The following is a 17791-nucleotide window of genomic DNA, read 5'->3' on the forward strand; positions in this document are numbered from 1 at the left end:
CCCTAGTGCACTAGGCTAGGTGCAGTGGTACCTAGCCTTGCTGCAGCATTGTGCACTAGCATGTTACAGTGCATATTCATGCTGATCCCACCTTGAGAAGCGAGGAAGCTCGAGTTCTGCTCGAGAAGGGACCAATTTGGGTACTTACGCACATACCTAGCGCAGTAAATAGTTACTTTCTGTAAGTGTGCTGGTGCATGCTATTCCGCCTCTAATTACCTAATTGTAGCGCTGAGACAGGTAGGTACATGTAAGTGAGGTAGGTAGGTAGGTACATTCATATAGGTAGCATGTTGGAGGCATCACTGTACATACCACTTACTTACTTAGGTACACAGGAAATGGAAACGAGACACGAGATCACCAGACTGACAGATCACAAGTTGCAAGCAAAATCCCTTGCCCTTACCGCTTTTCAAGACTCTCCCTCCCTCATCTTCTGTTCAGCACGGCCACTCGACTGAGCGAACTTGGAAGGTTACCTATTGGAAGTAAGGCATATACGTACCTACTCCGTACTGACTCTGTACTGCGGTACCTGGACCTTTAAGTCCCTAGCAAGCGCTACCTATCCGGGACCTTGGGCAGTCCAAGCTTTTTACCCACTCAATACCGTCAGTGCATCACGGTCTGCTGCCACCACCATTTATATAGTACACCGCGATCCAGCATCACATTTCACCGTTCAAGGTTCCTACAAACCGCCGACCCCACATTCTCATCGCCTCGCTTTTCGTGCCACCAGCGCCTGCGGTGTTTATAGGTTTTGACTGTAGCCTGTGCAAGGCTCCCCTCCCCCTCTCCGCTTCCTCTCCGTTCATCGACACAAACTTGCGATCCAGCATCGCAAGCCATCCGTCCCATCCTTCATGCAGGTGTAAACCGCCATCCGGAAGCTGTCTGGCGCGCGGCTGAGGGCGTCCATATCTCGCCCATCATGGCGCAACAATTACAACAGGCTCTCGAGTCCCTCGACTCCATCACGAGGGAGCTCAAGTCCAGGTGAGTCTCTTTAGTGCTGCTATGTTCTCTCTCATTTGCCTACTCTCGCTTGGTCTGCGACGCCGAGGCTGTTCACGGCATCTAACATTCTACTCTGAATAGGGCCGGTGATGACGTACGAAGACGAGCTGCTGCTCAGCTGAGGGATTTGGTGGCTGTCTGCTATCGAGGTGAGCTACTTGACTCCTACATATCCTTGGTAGTGGTTACTGACCATGCACGTCCACACCTGTAGACTTTCCCGCCGAAAACTTCCAAGTATTCTACAATTCCGTCAATAACAAAATTACCAATCTCATCCTCCACGGCAATGATTCATCTGAGCGACTGGGTGGCGTTTACGCCCTTGACGCGCTCGTTGACTTTGAGGGTGTCGACGTTACCGCCAAATACACCCGATTTCCCGCGAATCTCAAGACCATACTGAGGGGCAAGGACATTGTGCCTATGCAGCCGGCTGCTATTGCACTGGGAAAGTTGTGTAGACCAGGCGGATCCCTCATCTCTGAGCTGGTCGAATCTGAAGTCAAGACCGCTCTCGAATGGCTCCAGTCTGACAGGATTGAAGAGAAGAGATACAGCGCTGTTTTAGTCCTCCGCGAACTTGCCCGAAATGCCCCAACTTTGATGTACGCCTATGTTGGTCTCATCTTCGAGCTCATATGGGTTGGTCTCCGGGACCCGCGCAACCTCATCCGAACGACGGCTGGAGAGACCGTCTGCGCTTGTTTTCGTATCATTCGTGAGCGTGACCAAGAAATGAAACAGACATGGATGAGTAAGATGTACGCTGAGACTCTGGTGGGCCTTAAGATGAACACCATCGAGAGTGTTCATGCCTCTCTGCTGGTACTAAGAGAGCTCTTAGAGCAAGGCGGCATGTTCATGCAGGACCATTACGAAGAAGCCTGCGAGATTGTTTTCCGACACAAAGATCACCGTGACCCGACGATTCGGAAGACGGTTGTCATGCTCATACCTGACCTAGCCAACTACGCTCCAGCCCAGTTTGCGCATACTTATTTACACAAGTTCATGCTTTTCCTCTCTGGTATGTTGAAAAAGGGCGTAGAACGCAACGAGGCGTTCTTGGCTATTGGTAACATAGCCAACTCGGTGAAAAGCGCGATTGCACCATATTTAGATGGAGTCTTGATATATGTACGAGAAGGCCTCAGTCTTCAGTCTCGCAAGCGAGGCTCTGTTGACCCTGTCTTTGACTGTATCAGTCGATTAGCCGTAGCAGTGGGCCAGACACTAAGCAAGTATATGGAGGCCTTGTTGGACCCCATATTCGCCTGCGAGTTGACACCCAAACTTACACAGGCCCTTGTTGACATGGCCTTTTACATCCCGCCTGTCAAGGCTACCATCCAAGAACGGTTGCTAGATATGCTTAGCAAGGTGCTATGCGGAGAACCGTTCAAACCCCTCGGTGCTCCTACCCCCAATACCCTCAGCGCAGTACCAATCATCCCAAAGGATGCCAAAGATCCTCAAGTGTATGAGCATCGCAAAGCAGAAGTCAAACTAGCCTTGAATACCCTAGGCAGCTTCGACTTTTCAGGTCACATATTAAACGAGTTTGTTCGCGATGTTGCTATCAAATACGTTGAGGATGACGATCCTGAAATCCGAGAAGCAGCTGCATTAACATGCTGTCAACTCTATGTGCGGGATCCCATTGTCAACCAGACTAGTCATCACGCCCTTCAGGTCGTGGGTGATGTTATTGAAAAGTTGTTGACAGTTGGTGTATCCGATCCTCAATCGAACATCCGAAGAACTGTGCTGGCTGCTTTAGATGAACGATTTGATCCTCACCTGGCTAAAGCAGAGAACATTCGAACACTCTTCTTCGCCCTCAATGATGAGGTCTTTAGTATCCGAGAGGTAGCTATTGCGATCATTGGGCGCCTGGCGAGACATAATCCCGCCTATGTCATCCCCTCACTTCGAAAGACTCTTATTCAAATGCTCACAGAACTTGAATTCTCAGACGTGCCACGAAATAAAGAAGAGAGTGCCAAGTTACTTAGCCTTCTGGTACAAAATGCACAAGGATTGGTTAAGCCATATGTCGACCCTATGATATCAGTACTTCTCCCTAAAGCAAAGGAGCCAAATCCCTCTGTTGCTGCTACTATTCTCAAAGCAATCGGTGAGCTAGCAACAGTGGGCGGCGAGGATATGCTACCTTACAAAGACAAGTTGATGCCCATTGTCATTGATGCTTTGCAAGACCAGAGTTCTATTGCAAAGCGCGAGGCTGCACTGCATACATTAGGTCAACTGGCCAGCAACTCAGGATATGTTATAGATCCCTATCTCGAATACCCGCAGCTCCTGGAGCTGTTACAGAATATCATCCGAGCTGAACCTCAACGTGGACCTCTAAGACAAGAGACTATAAAGCTGATGGGGATTTTAGGCGCGCTAGACCCTTATAGACATCAGGTATGGTGAACCCCTTCTATTGTTATCTCACAACTCCTTCGTGTCTATAGGTGTTGGCTGAGAAGCTGAAGACAAATATTCTATATTGCGTCTGACCTATAGACATTCTTGTTGTACCTTGACTTTGCTAATTTGAGTGTTTTTTGAACAGCAAGTTGAAGAGCGCACTCCAGATGCAAAGAGAAGTGTGGACACTAACCGAATGACCGATATTTCGCTAATGATGACCGGCCTTACTCCATCTAACAAAGAGTATTACCCTACCGTCGTCATTAACTCTCTGCTACACATCCTCAAGGATCATTCACTCGCACAGCATCATGCTGCTGTTGTTGAGGCAATCATGAATATCTTTCGAACCCTCGGCCTAGAATGCGTCTCATTTTTAGACCGCATTATTCCTGCGTTCCTTTTAGTCATCAGGAGCTCTCCTCAGAATCGCCTTGAATCATACTTCAACCAACTGGCCACATTGGTCAGCATTGTACGCCAGCATATTAGAACATACCTACCATCCATTGTAGAGATCCTACAGGAATATTGGGAGATTTCACCCTCTCTTCAGAGCACAATTCTGGCACTAGTAGAGGCAATCTCTAGATCATTGGAAGGAGAGTTCAAGATTTACCTAGCTGGCCTACTACCTATGATGCTTGGTGTTCTGGAGAAGGATTCTACTGTCAAGAGGACACCTTCAGAGAAGGTCTTGCACGCGCTTTTGGTCTTCGGGTCAAGTGCCGAAGAGTATATGCACCTTATCATTCCAGTTATTGTGCGTACTTTTGAAAAGCAAGGACAACCAACTTTTCTAAGAAAGCTCGCTATTGAGACAATTGGCAAAATCTCGCGTCAGGTGAATCTGAACGATTATGCCGCCAAAATCATTCATCCCTTGGCGAGAATCTTAGCATCTGGCGATATATCTTTGCGTGTAGCTGCCTTGGATACGCTCTGTGCTCTTATCCAGCAATTAGGCAGAGACTACTTGCACTTTGCTGGTACAGTCAACAAGGTGCTCCAGAGTAGCCCAATCCAGCACCAGAATTACGATCTCCTTCTGTCGAAGTTGCAAAAAGGAGAGGTATTGCCGCAAGATTTGAGCTCCGAAGCTCGATTCAACGACCAGACCGACGAGTCTAACTTCGCCGAACTTGCTACAAAGAAGCTGGAGATGAACGCCATTCATCTTAAGACTGCATGGGACACAAGGGGCAAGTCCACAAAGGAGGACTGGCAAGAATGGCTACGAAGATTTAGCACTATGCTACTGACCGAGTCTCCCAATCACGCTTTGCGGGCCTGCGCGTCTCTCGCCAGCGTCTACCTCCCCCTTGCGAGGGAATTGTTTAATTCGGCTTTTGTCTCGTGTTGGAGTGAGCTTTATGAGCAGTTTCAGGATGAACTAATACAAAACATCGAGAATGCGATCCGATCCGAAAATGTTCCCCCCGACTTGCTCGGTCTTCTTCTTAACCTGGCTGAGTTTATGGAACATGATGACAAAGCCTTGCCTATCGATATCAGAATCCTCGGTCGGGAAGCCGCTCGTTGCCATGCTTATGCTAAGGCACTTCATTACAAGGAGTTAGAATTCTTACAGGACCAAAGTGGACCAGCTGTGGAGGCTTTGATTGTCATAAATAATCAACTGCAACAGTATGACGCAGCTATTGGTATTCTTCGCAAGGCGCAATTATACAAGGATGGAATTCAGCTTCGAGAAACCTGGTTTGAAAAGTTAGAGCGTTGGGAGGAGGCCCTAAACTTCTACAACAAGAGGGAGCGAGAAATTCCTGAAGACCAGCCCGTCCCCATTGATATTGTGATGGGCAAGATGCGATGTCTACATGCACTTACGGAGTGGGATGCGCTCGCCAATCTCGCAGGCAATACGTGGGCCAACTCAGCACCAGATGTCCAACGACGTATTGCTCCTCTGGCAACAGCTGCTGCTTGGAGCCTGGGCAAGTGGGACGCTATGGAAATTTACCTGTCATCAATGAGGCGAAACTCCCCGGATCGTTCATTCTTCGGAGCAATCCTTGCCCTTCACCGCAACCAGTTTAGAGAAGCGACAGCTAGTATCCAACAGGCACGGGAGGGACTAGACACGGAGCTCAGCGCCCTCGTAAGCGAGTCATATAATCGTGCGTACCAGGTTGTTGTACGAGTGCAAATGCTTGCAGAACTCGAGGAACTCATCGTTTATAAGCAAGCAGATGAAAAGAAGCAGGCAACAATGAGACGTACCTGGGAGACCCGACTCAAAGGATGCCAAAGGAATGTCGAGGTTTGGCAGCGCATGCTTAGACTACGTGCGCTTGTCATTACACCGGAAGAAAATATGCACATGTGGATCAAGTTTGCCAACCTTTGTAGGAAATCTGGGCGCATGGGACTTGCCGAAAAGTCTCTAAAACAGCTCATTGGTAGCGATCATGCTCTCGATACCATCATTCCCTACTGGAGCCAAAATGGGCCGCCCCAGACGTCTTCGAATTGGAGGATCCCGCCTCAGGTAGTCTACGCTGTTCTGAAATTCTATTGGGAGTATGGTCAACAAGCAAATATGCGCCAGACTGGGCATGCTGAAAAAACGCTGTTTTGTCTCCGAAAGTTCACCGCCGACACAGTGCAGCGCCTGGAGATGGCGCGAGCCTCCATGCAATCTGTCCCTAATGGTATGGAGGTGATGGGTGACTATAGTTATCATAACGGTGTAGAATCTGGCATGTCTCATCTGAGGTCACAGAAGGAATTCCAGGATCAGACTGTGCTTTTAGCGAAGTGTTTCCTCAGACAAGGAGAGTGGCAGGTCACTTTGAACAAGAGTGATTGGCAACACCCAAGCGTCCAGGACATCCTTGCATCTTACTCTAAAGCTACGCAGTATAACCCCAAGTGGTACAAGGCGTGGCATGCCTGGGCTCTGGCGAATTTCGAAATAGTCCAGACCTTGACTTCTCCGGGCGATAGGAAAGCCCCAAGGCCGGACCCAAATTTGGTAATTAACCATGTAGTTCCGGCTGTCACAGGATTCTTCAAATCAATCGCTCTATCGTCGGGTAGTTCCTTGCAGGACACCCTCCGCCTTCTCACACTCTGGTTTGCGCACGGTGGTAGCAGCGAGGTGACCGGCGCGGTCACCCAGGGCTTCGGTACTGTTAGTGTCGATACGTGGCTCGAGGTCATTCCGCAGTTAATTGCACGCATCAATCAGCCAAATCCACGGGTGCGACAGTCGATCCATAACCTACTCGCTGATGTGGGGCGTAACCATCCCCAGGCGTTGGTGTACCCGCTCACTGTTGCCATGAAATCGACCCAGAACACTAGGAGGTCCAAATCTGCGGCCCTTATTATGGACAGCATGCGGGCCCATAGCGCCAAGCTTGTCGAGCAGGCAGATGTTGTTAGCCATGAGCTCATCCGGGTTGCGGTATTATGGCATGAATTGTGGCATGAAGGTATCGAGGAGGCATCTCGGTTGTGGTTTAGTGACCACAACCCAGAGGGCATGTTCGCTACTCTAAACCCCTTACATGAACAACTTGAAAGAGGTCCCGAGACGCTACGCGAAATCAGTTTTGCGCAAACATTTGGGCGCGATCTCACAGAGGCTCGAGAGTGGTGTCGCCAATATGAACAGAGTCACGATATCAATGATATGAACAGTGCGTGGGATCTGTACTATCAAGTGTTCCGCCGTATAGGCCGACAGCTTCCGCAGGTGACATCACTCGAATTGACCTACTGTTCGCCCAAACTGCTTAGTGCCAGGAACCTGGATCTTGCTGTACCCGGAACGTATCGCAGCGGCGCGCCAGTGGTACGGATCATGTCATTCGAGCAGACATTCAGTGTGATCAATTCGAAGCAGCGTCCTCGAAAGCTTAACACGCAAGGTAGCGATGGCAAGCCATACGCCTTCCTTCTGAAGGGGCATGAAGATATCCGTCAAGATGAGCGTGTGATGCAGCTTTTCGGTTTATGCAACACTTTACTTGCAAATGATTCGGAATGCTACAAGAGACATCTCGGGATCCAGCGGTACCCAGCCATCCCGCTCAGCCAGAACTCCGGTCTCCTTGGGTGGGTGCCAAATAGCGATACTTTGCATGTTCTCATTCGTGAGTACCGTGAGAGCCGCAAGATCCTACTTAACATCGAACATCGCATTATGTTGCAAATGGCCCCGGATTATGACAATCTTACCCTCATGCAAAAGGTTGAGGTGTTTGGCTATGCTTTAGACAACACGACTGGCCAAGATTTATATCGTGTTCTCTGGTTGAAGAGTAAGAGCTCCGAAGCATGGTTAGAACGGCGCACCAATTACACTCGTAGTTTGGGTGTGATGAGCATGGTCGGCTACATCCTTGGTCTAGGTGACCGTCACCCTAGCAATCTCATGCTCGACCGCATCACGGGCAAGATTATTCACATTGACTTCGGCGATTGCTTTGAAGTGGCCATGAAACGGGATAAGTACCCGGAACGAGTGCCATTCCGCCTCACCCGTATGCTCACGTACGCGATGGAGGTCAGCAATATTGAGGGAAGTTTCCGGATTACTTGTGAGCATGTTATGCGAGTCCTTCGCGAAAACAAAGAGAGTGTGATGGCCGTTCTTGAAGCTGTAAGTTCCACGTCTTTCGTCTTGCATTGAATCTTTTCCATCGATACTAATTAAATGATTTCGCTCATAGTTCATCCATGACCCTCTCCTAACTTGGCGTTTGACCAACGCAGCTTCCGCAAATGGCCCTAATTTCCATTCAGAGCGTGAGGCTGCGCTTGAGGCTGGCACACAGCGGACTCGTCGACCCAGCATCTTGGAGGCGGAGCACCCACCGTCAGAACTGCTTGCTGCCCAACTTGCTGTCGACTCGATGCACCAAGGCGGCCCTCCAGCCGTACGTGGCCGTGCGCGCACCAACTCGAGCCTCTTCAATGGCTCGACGCAGCTCGATGGTGACATGGCCGAGATCCAGAACGCACGTGCCATTGAAGTGCTCGATCGGGTCAACCAGAAGCTGACGGGCCGCGATTTCAAACCGAACGAGGAGTTAGAAGTCGTTGCTCAAGTCAACAAACTTGTTTTAGAGGCCACGAAGTTAGAGAACCTCTGCCAGCATTATATCGGTTGGTGTTCTTTCTGGTAGTACTTGCTACTGTTGATACAGTACTGGTCTTATTCGAGGACTTGTTTCATATCATGAATTACGATTATTGAAAGACTCGAAACCCGACACTGCAATTTTTGTCATTAGGAATGTTAGAGACTGCGATTCGAAAGGATGTGCGTTGATTTTGTTATATTGACCTGGCAGAAGGCGTTCATGTAGGGGCCTGGGAGGAGGTATGCGAACCTCGGCATTCGCCTGGCTTTCTAATTGGCTTCCGGACATGCGCTTTTCTTCTTACTATTTTATAATACGGCTGGTCAGGTAATTCTAGAAAGTGGAAGCCTGTTTTACGAAAACTCGAGGTGAGTATTGGCGTGTTTAATGCAAAGGGTAGTCCATTTTAATGGCACAACGATAGAATCTAGAATTGAGATTCGTTCTTGAAGTCCTTGCCGTCGCGATGTGTAACTGCTCCTGGTTCTGTTCATCCTAGTGAAAGCTCGTTGTAGATTTTTCGAGTTCCAAGTTTGTACTTCAGCATCATCTAGCTTATCAGCAACTAATTTCTAGTAAATAGTTCGTCTTTCTGCTGCGGTGCCATGGTTTGTATGTAAGATAAGGTTTCACCGTAATAGGGTAGGTATCTATCCACTTCTGGTTTAGCGTTGTTGCGTGCTTACCTACCGTGTAGTTTCGAGAATTCTGGCGCTTGGCGGAACCACTATTTATTGCTTTAAGCGCCCATGACCTATAGATCCACAGCCTATCAATATAAGGTTTAATACATATTCTCGGGTTTATCATCTAAATGATGCTGTTAAGCGGTAAAAACAACCGCTAAGCTAGGTTACATGATCATTTTCCCCATGATTGGCTAGGCTTTAGGAGGTATGGCTGTGTAAAAAGTGGTTCCGCCAAGCGCTAGAATTCTCAAAACTATGGTATTATTCTAAGCGACTTCCTAGGAAGTCGCTCCTGAGCTACTTAAGTAAGGCACACGTTAGGGGATACGTTTACAGTTAAGAATTCATCCAGCTTAAGTCGCCAACATTGTTCATCGCTGTACTTGGTATACAGACGTTGGAGTTTGATATATCCATATTGCCACTTACTTGAATGTATGTATGTATGTATGTATACGTCAGAGATTGTAGCAAATGCGGCGTGAAAGAGTGCCGTGAGCTATTCAAGTAAATAGGACGCATGCATCTAGATGATAAAGGGGATAAGGAGGACTTCGATATAAGTAGTAAGAGAGATGGCTATAGAACATATATGCACTTCATAATGTATATATATGTATATCTATGTTTCCTTTATTATTGCTATCAAAGCATTATTTTAATACCGTAGTAGATAGGTCATATTATGCTCTTCTCCCATATGTTGAACCCAAGCATGAGGAGGGTATTGATCTTGGATATCACTGCATTAGTTAGCTTCAATGATGACCAAGCTGCTAGTAGTAACCATGGTATATGTCATGGTGAATGCGCGCGCAAATGGAGTATGTGTGACTAGTTCTTTCTCGTGATCACTGCTCGGACAAGCTGAGATACTAATGACAGCAAGATTCACTCAACCGTGAATGAGATGATGTGGTAGTACTGCTTTTACGAAGACAGGCCCCCGTTCATTAGTGGCTGAGACAAATTGTTTACGGAGAGAAGGCCGTGTTTGATTCACGCTGAGAGGATATACGATATACGTACAGTGGTGTGCGATAGAGGATGGAACCTGGGCAGTTACCGAGAAATACATTTATTGGGAATCACACCCTCTTTGACCTCCAGTCTCGGGGGAAGGAGTGGTGACCATGGTGGGCTAAGGCCCTCGGAATACTTCACAGCTCCTCGCAGTGCTTCGCAATATCCGATAATCATTCCGTAAAATATACACTCGTGTCAACTGTGTTGAGGTTTGGTTCTAATAATGCAGTCGTAGCAATAATCCAGTGCAACAGTTCCATGCTTGAGTGTTCGTACGTTGCTTCCTCCCTTGAGTGTCTACTTTCGTAGTAGTTGGTAATTACCGGAGTGATGAAAAATTGAAAAATTTACTCACAGCCTTGTGGGGCTATCCTGTCCGCGGAACGATCCTTCATTACATGATGAAGAGATTTTGCTCTTGGTTGGTTCGGGAAAGACCTAGGGTCCCTATAGGACCTAGAAAGGATGCAACTGCGACTATGATACCGTACTTTGGTTGTGGTGTTGCGAAAGGCAGGTTCTGTGTACTTGGTGAATGGCTTACCAGCAAGGGTCCATATATGTACTTTCTACAATGCTTTATTCCAAAGCATATTCACAGCGATGTCTTTAATGTGCTGCCTATTGATAGACTTTAGGATATATAAACTTTATTACCTTTTCAAACTTAATTAGTTATAGAAATATAAGAATAAACTAATCACTTCAGCCTCCTTGGTTTACTTGATATTTTAAGAAGACACGTCCTACTATATCACCATACTTACTAATATGGTTAGCAATGAAGCATACTTGCTGAATATTCTGTCTTCTCACTCTCTGAACGACGTTTGTACCAACCTCTGCTTGGCACAATGACTGTGAAACGAAGGGTGCATTAGTTGAGCCGAGCCCATGATGACTTTGGTACTGTACCATCACACGTCATGCACATGAGTTACCCACTCGCTGGATTTGAGAGGAACCGAAAAGGTAGATGGCTGGTGGTCTAGAACTGGAAAGATGTGCCCTTCGGCGCCGGCAATGTATTACAACCTTTCCAGCTTGGGGTCCATGCATATTTGTTTGCTGAGATCCGTCCACACTGCAGCCTGCCATGGAGTATCTTTGCCATCTCACTCGCTTCTCTGTATGTGAGACGGAATGCAACTTATGTTTCCAACATCCGATATGCATGTCTGGGCGGTAGGTCACAAATACAGAGCGATATGTGTATGGTATACCTATGTGTGCTAATCACGCCCAATTGGTTTTTTGACAAGTCAGATAAGCTGGAGGCATGGAGAATTAGAACAGTAAAGGACGTGTCAAACTGAAAATGCATAGATGCATACACAAAGCTAAATATCAACTGGCAATGAGATTCTAGAGGGCTTGTGGACTTAGCATATGCAAGGGGCATACAGCTGCATCATCTCTACTTCCACAACTTCGGGTGAGCTCCGCTAGGGTCGAGAGGCTTACTTTGCATGATGTCGATCGCTGTAAGCAACGAGAATGGGTGAAACACAAGATCCGGCTTCTAAGCACCCAACCCTAGGATGGTCTGGTTGGCTGCATGGTCATATATTCTGGCCCTTTGCAAACTGAACCCATATCTTGCATTATAACACCAAGCTATGAATGAAACCATCTCCTCCGGCCGTAGGACAGTTGGAACGAACTGGCAATAGTACATTCGGTGTGATTGCAAATAAGGCTGATAAAGGCACACCTAGTAAAGAAAGCCGGGTTCTTGCTAGCGCGTATGGGCGTGTTAAGAGAGTCTATCTGGTCTGTGTTATGCGATGAAACAGGTTGACTCGGGTGATAGGCTGTTACGACCGATGGGTGTCTGTCGATTTACATTTTCCACGAATAACGCATGATGAGCTCTAGAATGGCGAAGGGGCTTTAGTCATACTTGAAATGGTAGGCCGCATGCTACTACTCGTTGCCAGCGTCATTGTATCGTCATTCTACCAGCTTCAGCGTCGGTCGCGATTTGTAGTCCTGTCTTGAATCTTATGGCAGGTCGCTTCTTACTGTTGGACTCCAAAAGGCGCAACTCCCGGTTGATCTCTACTACCAGTATCATTGACCAGTGCCATTCGATTTTGTTGTACGAATGTAATTTTGAATATTTATTGGAAGAGGGGTTAAGCCCTAGCCTTTAATGACAGAACGTATGATCCATCCAATGGCGTGATGCTTTAAGTATTCGGAAAATAGCGGTGTATGTATTTTTTTCACAGACTTCTAAGCAAATAGCTAACAGAATACTACTGAATGTAATGAGTAGATTTAAGGGGCTGTGTGAACGAGCTACTTATCCATATATGTTGAGTGAAGGTGACATATCAGATTCCAGAGCAAAATCATACCACAGTACCTAGGATAAACACAGGGGTCTTAATGCATAAATGACCAATAAGAAATGAAATATAAAAAGCAAATATAAGAAAGGACTAATATTATAAAATAATTAAAACTTATATATATATGGGCTACTACGTATATGGGTCACTACATTCATATAGGTATACCTGTTGCTTGGACAGCGTAGTAGATGTGGATAGATGGGACAGAAGAGGGCGGTTCCAATGTGTTGGATCATTGCGGGTCGAACCAACCCCTTTTCCTGTTGGTGCATTGCATATATTGAGATAGCCCCCCTGGTCGATAACTACCCAATGCGGACCAAACTGCTTACCTACCCTGGTGCCAAATTTGTATCTGTACCCAGCAAGCTAACAACGTCCAGAGGCTTGAAATAATAGCCTTTAACCTAGTCATTTAGTATCGACCTAGGTAGCAATGTGCTCAAGACTTTGTGTATCTGGGTTGGTCCTTAATCTATACATTCCCTCGAGCATCTAAGACTACAGCGGACTCTATTCAGGTATGCCGAATGCTGGTTTGATGATAATGTAGATAGGTGATTAGCTATATAGTATCTAGTGTACAGCATTCACGATATTACATGGAGTTTGCCGGCGTGATAAAGGAGAGCCCCATAATTTCTATCACATGCAATTAAGTTAATGGGCCAACCAACATACTATACCCCGTCCCCATGCACCTCAGGCTATTAGGTAGTCTACAAGGACTAGTTAAAATCCCTCTCATGGGATCTCAAATATATTGCTTCCATTCGAATGGTGGCAGCTTCTTTCTCTATTATCCATCCACGATAGTTAATATCTAACTTCTATGTTCAGCGAGCGTGGCCTGCATCTCGACACTCATCATACCCAACGTACTACTGAAGTACATATCTTGACGTTTACACTGTCATCCACTCAACACTAGCAATAAATACCTAATTAGGCATAAAAGCTATAGCAGGGCTATCCAATTGTATGTTGGTCACTTCTTCCTACCTCCAACCCCATACATTCTGTTATTGAATCTTGCACTTAACTGAACAGTATAACTTGGTAAGTGCTACAATCTATCTGTACCCCATACTTGAGTTGGTACTTATCTGGTACCTGCCTAAGTCCCTACCACACACTACCTGTCATCATTGCACCTACCAGGTAGTACTTGACGTACTTGCCTGTTTTAATCTGGAGGTGTTAGCAATACCAGGCAGAAGGCAGGCACATCAGAAAGAGTGGAAGGTAGTAATTACCTCGTTGCCAACCCTCGCCGCCAACCCTCGCCACCTAAGTACATTCCTCCATACTTCCTTCAACCCTCTATCCCTGCTTCATCCCATCTCACCTTCAGGATCTTTATGTCCTGTCCTCATAGCTCTCGGTGTTTTCTGGGAACTTTTCCACGGCACTGAACACACGCAAACGCCCTTCAAGTATTCGCCGCACTGGCGGGAACATAGCTGTTCTACCCTGCTTGACTGCGAATGGTAGAGAACTTGTCTCCATGCCGTTTCTTATATCTTGACCCAAGTCCAGAATGAGTACCGGTATGCATCACAAGCTTGCCGACTGATACAACCTATCACCTCTATCCGCACAGTGTTAGGGCCAAGCAGAAGACACCATGGATTCCCTACAGCTCAAGAGCTTTAATAAATGGTGGAATAATCGAATGATCATGATGGAAGACCAACATGGCGAGGAGATTACGAGCTGTGATAGTGAGGCCAACGAGCAGAAGAAACAAACCCACGATAGTGCCCAAGTTCAAATAGGCGATTTACGCAACAGCACGCGCGATCCTACCGATCTCTACAACCAGATCCGGCAGATAAAAGAGCAACGCGGCGCTGCGTTAAGAAGTATCGACGATTATTATGCTGAACGTATGAACATAATTAAAGAAAGCCAATCGAAAGAGCACGAGCATCACAGGAAGGCATATGCACAAGCCCTTGCTGACAGATCATCACTTATCGACAGTACTTCACCTGTTCAATCGTCCGTAGTCACACCTGCGAATACCGTGGACACTACAGTCATCGGGGAAACGGACGGTAATTTACCAACGCCAATCTCTGGAGACGCGATTTCGACAGTACAAACGCCAAAAGTGCAATCTGTCAGTGCCTCTGACAACCGGATGTCTCCTATTCAAGATATGGTTCCCACGCCTGTGGCCTCCCGGGAATCAAGTCAATCAGCACCGCCTGATAAAGGCTTCTCTGCTACCGTCCAACGTGAGTTTACTGCCGAAGGAAGGGAGCAGCACATCTTTCGGTTTAAGACTAAGAATCGCAAAGCGTTACAAGGAGCCATTAAAGCGAAGCAATCAACCTCCGAACCTAACGCAATGGAGTCGATACAAACACCTGTCTCCACGAACTTGACTACCACCAACGAGACTGCCCCTGTGAGAACCATTACCTTTGACGAGGTATATCAAAATGGGCAAGCTAAGCAGTATGTTTTAATTCTTTCCTTTTTTCGTTAGATTTCCGGGTCCTATTGCACCTAAAGTGCTTAACACATCTAACCTGTGTATCTTTTAGTAAGGATACTATTGTAGAGTTTCCACCTGGTAGGAACCAGTGGTACATTCTTAAATGTGAAGAACATTCCGTAAGGTTCAGCAACAAGTTGCCTATAGCCGGAGCTGCGAAGCATTTAAGCGGTCGCTTGCACGGAGGTTTAGAGAGGAGTTATGTTCTGGCTATCAAGACTCTTGGTTATAGAGTGGTTGATTGCAATGAGCAGCTAGCCAGGCAAAATAATGAAGTTGTGAACGAGGCTTTCAGAAATGGCTATAAACCAATAAGCCTCATCAATCCTGTCAGTCAACTCCCACCATAGCTTCCACATGATGCGGGAATTAACATTATCAAAGGAAAACAAAAAATCACGAACAAGAAAAAGCACAGAGGGTGCTGGGAAAACACCACAGAAAAAGTCGGATAATCCCAATCGCGAGAGAGAGACTAATACCATACCCCAAGGGGCGAGTCCACTAAAAGCACGCAAAAATGCCTTGAAGACCTCAGAAGAGATCATTACGAACCCGAAGCCTTTTCATGTCTATAATTGCTTCTGGAGGCCAGAGCGATGCCTCTACCCTGTCATGATTCTGGGGTGGAACGACCAGACACCGGGAGGGCTCGAATATAACCTCGCCGGCACTGGACTCCTGGACAGGAAGAAGTCTAACGTACCAGGGTGTTACGTTTATAAAGACGTTGACAGCACCACAAATGGTGCCATTATTGGCTGGTCTCAAGGATTCGAAGATGGTGGGCCGAACATTAAACGAAGAAAGTTCCCTGTCATGTTTTTGTATGTTTTAAGCATAACACATCCATACCCCCTCTTCTTTTTCCAAGGCATAGTCCTCCTGGAATTCAATTCGTCACCTTCCACGTTCGCAGCCTCCTATCGATACAATATACTGATTGAGATTTGTGTTCTCTCATAGTGATAATAAGTCGAACGTTAGCTGGGTTGCTGCGAAAGATTTAAGCAAATTTCCGCTCTATCAACAAGACCAGCCCAAGAGGGAAAACGAATATTATAAGGCTGCGCGTAGTTACATTGCTAAAAGGGATGGGTATGGTTCTTGGGAAGCTTTCGAAGCAGCTCAAAAGGCAAATGCTGGAGGTAGGCTAGGATTCCTCAACAGACGGGTCTTGATAACTAAATACCCATATAGGAGTAAAATTTGACGCTGTTACGACGCCAATAGTTTCGCCGCTCACGGATGTTGACGATTCTAACGATGATTCGGATACCGATGAGTCTATGCAGTCCTCGATCTCGAATGTTACCGAAAAAGAGCTACGGGAAATGCAGGAAACTGCTGGTGAAATAGATGGTGATGATGATTACTCGGGTTCAGATGCGGGCAGTACATTGAGCAACGAGAATGAATGGGAACAGCCCGAAGCCGACGGAAGGCCATGGGCATTCTACCACCTACGGAAATCAGATCATGCATCGGGCAATACCAATGCCCAGCTATCAACCCATGAGAATCATAAGTTGGTCTACAATCAAGGAAATGGTTCCTCAGGAGAAGGCGCCCCCACTCTTGAACCAACATTTCAAGACATATATATTGAAGGAGTTATGGAGACAGAGCGCGACGCAAAGACTTCGAGAAGCACACCGCCGCCAGACCTAAATATCATGTCGATAGTCAGCCAGGCTGCTTCCAAGGAAGCAGCCTGCACTTCTCAAGCTGATGATATCAATTCCAAGAAGAATAGCTCTGAACCTATTGCACGCTCCGAGACGTGCTTCAAAAGTGCACCGTCACCTTCGGTATCGCCGGAGCTAATAGTAATAGGAGAACGGCCGAAGCGGGCGAGATCCGAGGAGATGAGCGGCATTGGTATCACCACGGCTGGACCAGACAACGTAAAAAAGGCTAGGATGGAAACGGAACCCCCAAACAATCAGGCGAGGACGTCAGCAGTGCAACAACCAATATCTAAACCGTCTGCTCCCACTGTACATCCTACCTTGCTCTGCATATTTGAGATTTCCTCGTACCGCAAAGGGCCAATCTCATGGGTGAGTGGAGGGCCTTGCCTGGAACTTCATTTCCAAGAAGACAAAAAAAGAGTCGCCACGGTGAATGCTCACCTGGAGATTGTCATCGACCCGACAACCTTACGAGGCTTTGCTAAAGAGGAAATCCCTGGGTCTAAGGGCAACAGCCTCTTAACGGTATTTCCTTCAGATGTAACTGATGACCCGGTTACAGTTGTCTTCAACCGCGCAGAGGGAAGCAGGAAAGAGATTGGTAAAACCCAAGTGAGGAGGTTCACATTCTGGCTTCGAGACGTAGTTCCTTCCCTACCTACCCTCAACTGCAACGTGCCCAATAAGTAGGTATGTCTAGAGCTAGGCGAGCCCCTCGTGGGGCTTTTGTTATTGGGCAAGTATGGTGGGCGAAATCAAAAGGCGTCTAGGAGTATGAAGCGAGGGGATATCTGCGTGCCATTGTAAGGCGCTTATTTTCATGGGTTGTATTAGGAAGTGACTTGATGGTTAGGGAATGCATATGGGTCTGTGGTTGGAGGCATGGGTGATTTATCGAGGCTTGTGCCGTCAATGGAAAAGCCAAATTGTAATC

The 17791-nt window shown here is 47.0% G+C and overlaps 2 protein-coding genes across 2 annotated transcripts; both read left to right on the forward strand.

Annotated features, from left to right (window-relative positions):
* Nucleotides 1–701: 701 nt before the first annotated feature.
* On the forward strand, nucleotides 702–8650 carry F5B22DRAFT_83578 (TOR kinase). Its single transcript, XM_047980607.1, has 5 exons — nucleotides 702–1002; nucleotides 1105–1172; nucleotides 1238–3459; nucleotides 3611–8098; nucleotides 8169–8650. The coding sequence occupies exons 1-5, from the start codon at nucleotides 938–940 to the stop codon at nucleotides 8622–8624; spliced, it is 7299 nt and encodes a 2432-aa protein (XP_047832019.1). The 5' UTR covers nucleotides 702–937; the 3' UTR covers nucleotides 8625–8650.
* A 5634-nt stretch (nucleotides 8651–14284) lies between these two features.
* Nucleotides 14285–17547, forward strand: F5B22DRAFT_645161 (uncharacterized protein; the record flags this gene model as incomplete). Its single annotated transcript, XM_047978542.1, has 5 exons — nucleotides 14285–15123; nucleotides 15213–15492; nucleotides 15548–16074; nucleotides 16130–16311; nucleotides 16364–17547. The coding sequence occupies 5 exons, from the start codon at nucleotides 14285–14287 to the stop codon at nucleotides 17545–17547; spliced, it is 3012 nt and encodes a 1003-aa protein (XP_047832020.1).
* Between the last annotated feature and the right edge of the window lie 244 nt (nucleotides 17548–17791).

The sequence above is a fragment of the Xylaria bambusicola genome, assembly GCF_022495145.1.
Source record: "Xylaria bambusicola strain CBS 139988 unplaced genomic scaffold F5B22scaffold_14, whole genome shotgun sequence".
Classification (NCBI taxonomy): Eukaryota; Fungi; Ascomycota; class Sordariomycetes; order Xylariales; family Xylariaceae; genus Xylaria; species Xylaria bambusicola.